Raw genomic sequence first — 7,997 nt, 5'->3', positions numbered from 1 at the left:
CCCACTGATTTCTTTGTTTCTTTCTCGGTTTTCATCAGCTTTTTTCTTTCTTTCTTTGGCTTTCTTTTTTGTTTTTCTATCGGTTTTCGTTAGTTTTCCTTTTTAACACATGTCTAAATTTTTACTACACAAAATACCTTTTTAGTGTACACGTGAAACATTTTTTTAATACACGTTGTACATTCTTCAAATACATCATGTACATTTTCTTAATATATTGTTTTGAAAACATTTACGAATACATGCTCAATATTTTTCTAATACACATTGAGTTATTATTGGGAATAAACATTTTTTAAACGTTTTTAGAAATTTCACGGCCATTTCTAGGAAGCACCTGAATATTTCTTTAAAGTTCATGTACATTTTTTTTACTGAAATAAGCCTTTTTTAACCTACGCAAACCGTTTATTGCATTGTATAAGCATTTTTTGTGTAGACGTTGAACACTTCAAATACATGATTAATATTTTTGATGTCAAAATTTTTCAATACATATTCTAAATTTTCCATATACACCAGTAAAAAAATTATATGCATGTTTAACATTTGTGCATATACATCATTAACATTTATAAAAACTTCTATTTCTTTATGACTGTTTTTCCATACAGATTTTACATATTTTGTATACCAGGATTATTTTTATGTACACATTTTAAATATTTGAAATATAAGATTAATATTTTTTTAACATATATTTTTTGATGTCTACCTTTGTCCATACACATTGTACATTTTTTGTATACATCTGAAAAAAATTTATATACATGATTAATTTTTTTCAAGATTTATGTTTTGATATCTACCTTTTTAATACACATTGTACAATTTTTGTAGAGATTACAAACATTTTTCTACACACGCTTAACATTTCTCAAATTTATATGCCAAATTTATTTCCATAATAGATATTTTTTTGGATAGTTAGAAAATAAGAAAGATAAAAACATTAAAGCAAAAAATGAAAGCAAACATGTGAAAAGTATATATATGAAAAAGAGCGCTGAAGGCCTGTGGTCCGCACTGGCCGACCCATTCTGATGGCTGCTTGAGGCGAGCCGTGTTACTGTCTCGCGTCAACGAAGACAGTGGGTACTATATCTTGCTTGTAGCGAGGGATAGTTCCGTCTGGCCTAAAACTTTGGCTCACCCCTGTTGTAGCTGGGCCGGCCTGTTTGTTTTTATTATCGGTAATTTTTATTTTCGCCACTCTAACTTTTGCCTATTTTCCTTTTTTTGCGAGAAAACTTCTGATCTATTCATCGTCAATCATGGTAGTACAACGAACACCGGAAATAAAAAAAATTACATCCAGATTCATGGACCACCTAGCGACGACTACAAGCACTGAAGTGAGCCGAAGGCGCGCCGCCGTCATCGCCCCTCCCTCGCTGGAGCCGGGCAAAACTTGTTTTAGTAGACAGTCGGGAAGTCGTCATGCTAAGGCCCCATATGACCATCGCACCTGAATAGCAATCGCCGTTATGAAGAGTAACGTAGATCGGAAGGATCCAATCTGAAAACACACGAACGTAGACGAACAACCAAATCCGAGCAGATCCACACAAGATAGATCTGCCGGAGACACACCTCCACACGCCCACTAAAGATGCTAGACACACCATCGAGATGGGGGCTAGGTGGGGAGGACCTTATTCCATCTTCAGAGAGCCGCCGCCATCTCGTCTTCCTGAGTAGGCTCGGCTGGGGCTTCTGGCTTTTGATGGTAGGCTTAGGTGAGTGGTCTGGGTATTTGGCCCAGCTAGCACCCATTCATCATATGGATAGGAGTAGTGTCATATGTTGCCAAGATGGTGGATTCAGGCATATTGTTGTAATACTTTATAAGGTCCTCGAGAATAATCAATAAAGTGGCCGCATGCATCTCCCAGATGAGAGGTCGGGGGTCATCCTCCTTTTCTAAAAAAAAACTCGTCTTCCTGAGCAGGATACAAACCCTAACAAAACTCAAAAAACCATATAAAAATGGATCCCTCCCGTCGGCAAGGGCCGGGATCCACCGCGCTCCCATGGACCTAAGGCCATAGGAGACGAGGCGGGGACCGACGGCAACGCCGGCGGGAGGCAGAGAAACCCTAATGTTTCTTAGAGAGGAGGACAGGAGGAGGCCCGACAGTTTGCCTATTTTTCTTATGCCACTCTAGCTTTTGAAATTTCACTTCTCCCACTCTTAGCTTTTGGCAATTATCACAATTGCCATTCCGGCATAAATAAAAAAATTAGAGTGGCAATTGTGATACATTGTCAAAAGTTAAGAGTGGCAAAAATGAAACAAAATTATTTTTCTTTTGCCACGGAATGATAATTGTGATAATTGTCAAAAGCTAAGAGTGGCAAAACTGAAACAAAATTATTTTGATTTTACCACGTGATGGCAATTTTTATAATTGTCAAGAGCTAAGACTCGCAAATGTGAAATGTCAAAAATCTAGTGACATAAGGAAAATTGGCAAAAACAAGAGTGGCAAAAAAACAAATTACCCCCCTTTTTCTATAGCACGCTGGCGTTGTATTGGGCGCTGCACATAACTATTTTTTGGTCCCTTTTTTCGTTTGATGATGAAAAAGTTTGGTCAATTTTTTGTTTTTTATGTTTCCTTTTGTTTTTATTTGTTCCTTCATTGATTTTTTAGTTTCACCTTTTCTTATTTTCTTCTTTTTCATTCGGTTTTCACTGGTTTTTTCTTCTTTTTATTGGTTTACATTGTTTTTATTTTTATTTTATTTTCTTCCTTCAATTTATATATATTTCTCTCTTGGTTTCATCGGCTTTCTTCATCTTTTGAGTCTTTCCGCTCTTGGATTTTTCTGTTCCATTCTTTTTCTTTGGGTTTCTTTGGTTTTCATTTTTTTGGGGTTTCTTGCTTTTCTTTGCTTTTGTAAATTTTATGTGGTTTCCACGCATGTCAACTTTTTCAGTACATATTCAATATTTTTTGTATACATCAGAAACTTTTTTATATACACATTTAATTTTTTTAAATACATGATTCTTTTGTCGAACACTTATATTTCTATGTCTATTTTTTTCCATACACATTATACATTTTGGGTATATATCTAATACATATTTGTAATACCGGTTTAAGTTTTTTCATATATAAGATTAACATTTTATAAAGACATGTCAACATCTTTTTTTGTACATATTTAACATTTTTTTAAATGACTGATTAATATTTTGAAAGTACATTATTAACATTTTTTGATACATGGTGACCATTTTTTAGACACATTTAATATTTTTTGAATTCTTGATTATCATTTCTAAATACAAGATTAACATTTTTTAATACATGGTCAACATTTATCTATACACATTTAAAATTTTCAAATGCTTGATTATAAATTTTCAATACAAGATTAACATTTTATAAAATGCTTTGATTAACATATTTTAGTAAATAATCAAAAAATTTCACACATGTTTGTATATTTTTTGTATACATTTTTAATATACTCCCTCCCTTTCAAAATATAAGCCATTTTAAAGATTTCAATAAGTACAACATACGGATGTATATAAACATATTTTAGTCCATATTGAAATCTTTAAAATGACCTATATTTAGAAACGAAGGGAATACATGAGAAACATTTCATCTATACTTATTTAATAGTTTTCAAACGCTTGGTTAACATTTTCTATAAAAGTTTTATGTAAAGTGGTTTTTTGTAATATATTTATTTAGAATATTTGGAAGTATAAATAAAGTAAAAATAACAAGAAATAAAAAACGAGGCTCCGGCGCAACTGCCGCTGCCCTAGGCGCATAGGGACGCCCCAAGCAAGACAAGCTCGCGCCCATTTCCCTCGGGGATTTGGGTATGGTGGCCTTGGTTGGAGTGTAAGGACCCGTCCTGGGTTATGGGCGGGCCTTTATGTACGCATATACAGGAATATGTCAAGGAGTCCTAACAGAAACGCACATGATACTCTTGAGAGATTCTAAAAGAAAACATGATACTCTCAAGAGTGCACATATATTGCTAATATATTTATATTATTTTCACTTGCAAAATTGTGTACTCTTTTGTTTCTTCATATAATATTTGGCTACCTATACTGGATTTGGTGTGTGCGTCTATTGAAAATTTACAATGGTTTTTGCAAAAAACAAAATTTACAATGGGGGAGGTACTTGGTATTCATGCCAGTGAAAATGTTGTAACCATGACTGAAAAATAAAATAAAGCACACTTATGAATGCATTGACAGATACACTGGGCTAGGCTCCACCGAGGACCAACTCTCGGCATTTGCCACAATCGAGTACATAAAGAAAAGGTTCAGCAAATCCGGCCTCACATGATAATGCATTACTGTTATTGTTCAATGGACAAAAGCATAAGTGCAGCAAACAAAATGTGGAGGTGTTACATTGATACAATATGCCTTCTCAAATTCTCATGGAATTCACATGAGAATAAATTACTGCTACAACCTACAGTTCAATTTATTGATACCAACTCTTGTTGTCTCCAGCTGGTTATTGATGACCGCAATGGAATTACCGCCCCCCGCCGTTATTATCTTGAGATCCTGCCATTACAAGCTGGAGTTAGTTATCAAACACGAGCATGGTGATGTAGTATGACAAATCACGGATTTAAAGTTTTCTAGACTCGAGCAAATATAGTTAAGGGTTTGAAAAGATAGTTCTCCTAAACAAAACAGTGCCATGCTTGCAACTGTATAAAGGAATAATTGTGTAGCTGGATAAATACACGAGGCACTGCTTCTGGAGGGAGAAAGATTGGGAGAGAAAAGTTCCTCCACTTGTTTTGGGGTTTAATCTGTTCACCTAAAGACCAGGAGGGCTAATATGGTTTGGATTAATATCCAAAATTTGAAGATCCAAAATGATAATCCCTCTGTAAACTAATATAAGACCGTTTATATAGATCACTAAAGTAGAGATCTAAACGGTCTTATATTAGTTTACAGAGGGAGTAGTTTGTTGTTAAAAACATAAAATGGTGCATAAATTCCTAAATCACCAAGACATTCCTTGGATTAATATGGTTTGGGTCAGTATGGGCTTCCTCCTGAGCAAACTACCAAATACCAATTGTTCCTTATGGTGGAGAGACCGCCTGAAACTTTTGCCTCTCCACACATCTTGAGCTGATTGCTCTTTTCAGAATGGGCAATCAATTTTGCTTTGGAAAGATGACTGGAATGCGATGAGAAGAGTGTTGGCCACATCTATATTCCTTTGCCAAGGCCGGTAAAATTTCAATTCTGGACACCACTTTGGTAGAAGATTTATCTGAGCTCTTTTACTTGCCACTATCTGAGGAAGCATATTCTTAGTTTCAGGAGATGGAAAATTTGGCCTTAATTTGCAGCTATCTGACAGTCAAGATGTGTGGCAATTTTCAACAGGAGCTTTGATATAGATGTGTGGCTTATCAAATTTTGATTGGTAAGATCATGGCAATTCCAGCCGTAAGATGGCTTTGGCAACCATGCTGTCAGCTGGAGCATAAAATTATTTTTGGCTCTTAATCCACAACAGACTGAACACTAGAGTATGCTGCAACGAAATAATTTTTCATACCAGACCACCTGTGTCATGTGTGGGTTGAGGGTATTGGAAACAAGTATTGTTTGTTCTTCCACTGTCAGCTGCGCAAATTTGTTCGAATTACTCAGATCCCAATTTTATGTGATATCCAGGAGCAACTCAACCAGATAGCTGCAAATTTCTAATCACCGGAGCTAATTGGAACCCAAAATGACTTCATTTTCAAAGGCATCGGACCAAATTTATATGCTTGCTGACGAAAATTCAAGGAAGAGATTCAGTGGGTCGTTCATAGGGCAAAGAGGCGAAAATATGAGAATTTTGAGGTCTGGGTTCATTCTTTTGCATAGCTAGCTCTCCGGGCACTTTCTGTGCCTTTGTTGTACAGTTCCTTTTCTTTTTGCCATATTCTAGCTTTAACTTGTATATAAAATTTCTCATAATTTGCTAAAAAAATACTGTGGGAAAAAATTTCTACAGGTTTTGTTAAAAAAAACAGCATCAAGTATTATGCCATATAACAAAAAAAAAGACCAAATGACCTAACATGTCAACCTTGGAAAAACTAGGTTTTGCAAGTTCAACATAACCAAGCGAATTTCATAAATAAAAAGTACAGCTAACAATCCACATCAAGACCAATACGAAGCAATTATGATGTTCCAAGAGAAAAGAAAAAAAATATCTTACATGGCAAAACTTTTAACAGCACTAGGAAATATAACACGTAAATAAATGCTGCTCAGAGATTGGGATATACAACAAGCAGCATTTTCCATAGTAGATAAAGGGACAAGTAGAACCATACCCGTTTTCTCAAGACTCGGCGTCAACCATATGGGGGGCAACCAATTCATCCAAAGTTCAGGATGAACCACATTCACCGTGGTATTATTTTTAATGTTGTAAATCCCAACTTTGGGAGGGTAGTCTTTCTCGAGTATGTGTGCTCCGTCGTCATCATCAGTGAAATAGACATGGTTTGGCATCAAGTCTGGATAGTCCTTCACGCTTAAACAAGACGTTGTGCTGTTCCCAATGAACAACGCATAGTCCCCTATATCTGTTATGCTGACACACTTCTCCTTATCAAAATCAACCCTGTACACTTTGATTTCAGGGATCCACGTATGACTGTCCGGTCGTTCAGGATCGAGAATCTCCTTCCTAATGATTTGGAGGACATCTCCCCATTCTGACTGAACAATGTGACATTTTGAAACCGTCCGAATTATTCTGCGTAATAATCTTTTTTGGATGACAGATGGTCCATTTAAATTGTATGCATCGATTGCGCCTCCATGAGTAACTGCATAGAACCATCCGTCGTGGTATATACAATCTGTATAGTTAATACCCATGCTGAGCCAATTCCAGCGACTGTCTCCTACCTTGACAAACGAGAGCTGCCCGTACGGCTGGTGGATGAGCATGACGATGCATCCACCTACCGATGGATCACACGATAAGGCCGCCTTTAGATAGACCATGTGACCATACTCCTCCAAGGAAAATATGGCGGTGTCCTCGTCCACGACCCTCGGAAGCTCTCCATCATAGTAAAACACCTCATACTTTTCAAGAACCTCGTCCCCGTTTAGGATAGGTTTAACATGCTCCATGGTTGTCACTGGAGGGAGTACATTAGTGTTGCCGGTAATCGGGTTGAGCAGCATCAGGTCAGACTTGTCATCCATAGTGACTAGCCATCCGTGGGATGAGCCGAACCAGTTCTTGATGGGATGTTCAGGGAACGGCATGGTATAGGCCTTTTGCTCGGAGAGGCTGTACATGCCAAGAGCTTTTAGCCCGCCGGCGGCCTCGGTGCAATAGAGCAGACATGGTGTTTGGTGTCCAGGACAAGCACTGATGCAGCGTTGCGTGGAGTACGCCTTGTACCAGATTGAGCAAACGGCGGCGGATCGGAGGAGGTCCGGGCACTCGAGCAATTTGAGCACGTCGCACAATATGTCGATTGGTAGCTCGGACCAATCTCGATCTGGAGCTTCCATCGTGGATTGATGATGAACAAACATAGAGCAGGTAAATTAGAACGACAAGGGCAGCAATTTTTCTGACTACTTGTAGATCCCTACCGCCCCGCGCCAATTCGATCTGGGAAAGAATTGGATTTGGATATACCTGATCGAGTCGGATCTGGAAACAACAGAAAACCAAGAAACCCCAAATTAATCCAGCTTGATTTGAAGGAATCCGAACACTACTACTGAATTGGAGTCCACCCCGCCATACTATCGATGGAGTTGTGGATCTGAACCCGACCTTAACTCGGCATTAGAAACAAAAATAAGGTAAAATCATTGCCGCCGAAGCCATAGCCGCTTACCTGAGACATCCAGCGGCGAGCGGCGCCGCGTTAGGCCATGCTAGGGGGACGGGGGCAGTAGAGCGGCTAATTCAGATTGAACTCTAACCTTTTTT

General features: G+C 37.8%; 1 protein-coding gene across 4 annotated transcripts; it reads right to left on the bottom strand.

Annotated features, from left to right (window-relative positions):
* Positions 1–4,210: 4,210 nt before the first annotated feature.
* LOC119337800 (probable F-box protein At4g22060) lies at positions 4,211–7,997 on the bottom strand. Of its 4 annotated transcripts, none has more exons than XM_037610005.1 (4): positions 7,903–7,997; positions 7,698–7,712; positions 6,364–7,560; positions 4,211–4,567 (listed from the first exon to the last, which is right to left on the bottom strand). In XM_037610005.1, the coding sequence occupies exons 3-4, from the start codon at positions 7,346–7,348 to the stop codon at positions 4,536–4,538; spliced, it is 1,017 nt and encodes a 338-aa protein (XP_037465902.1). In that variant the 5' UTR covers positions 7,349–7,560; positions 7,698–7,712; positions 7,903–7,997; the 3' UTR covers positions 4,211–4,535. The 4 variants fall into 4 exon arrangements, with proteins under 4 accessions (XP_037465902.1, XP_037465903.1, XP_037465900.1 ...); XM_037610006.1 differs by having other exon boundaries at positions 6,364–7,554; positions 7,903–7,961; XM_037610003.1 differs by having other exon boundaries at positions 6,364–7,712.

Source organism: Triticum dicoccoides, chromosome 7B, assembly GCF_002162155.2.
Source record: "Triticum dicoccoides isolate Atlit2015 ecotype Zavitan chromosome 7B, WEW_v2.0, whole genome shotgun sequence".
Lineage (NCBI taxonomy): Eukaryota > Viridiplantae > Streptophyta > Magnoliopsida > Poales > Poaceae > Triticum > Triticum dicoccoides.
The sequence above is the reverse complement of the archived record's forward strand: the minus strand, read 5'-3'. Positions and strand labels throughout refer to the sequence as shown.

What these genes read in the sequence shown, in the direction of transcription:
- LOC119337800 (XM_037610003.1), bottom strand. Translation starts at nt 7,591, where the DNA reads ATGTTTGTTCATCATCAATCCACGATGGAAGCTCCAGATCGAGATTGG. An exon ending in GCCGAGTCTTGAGAAAACGG is followed by an intron (nt 4,568 to 6,363) that starts GTATGGTTCTAC and finishes TTGTAATGGCAG; the next exon opens with GATCTCAAGATAATAACGGC.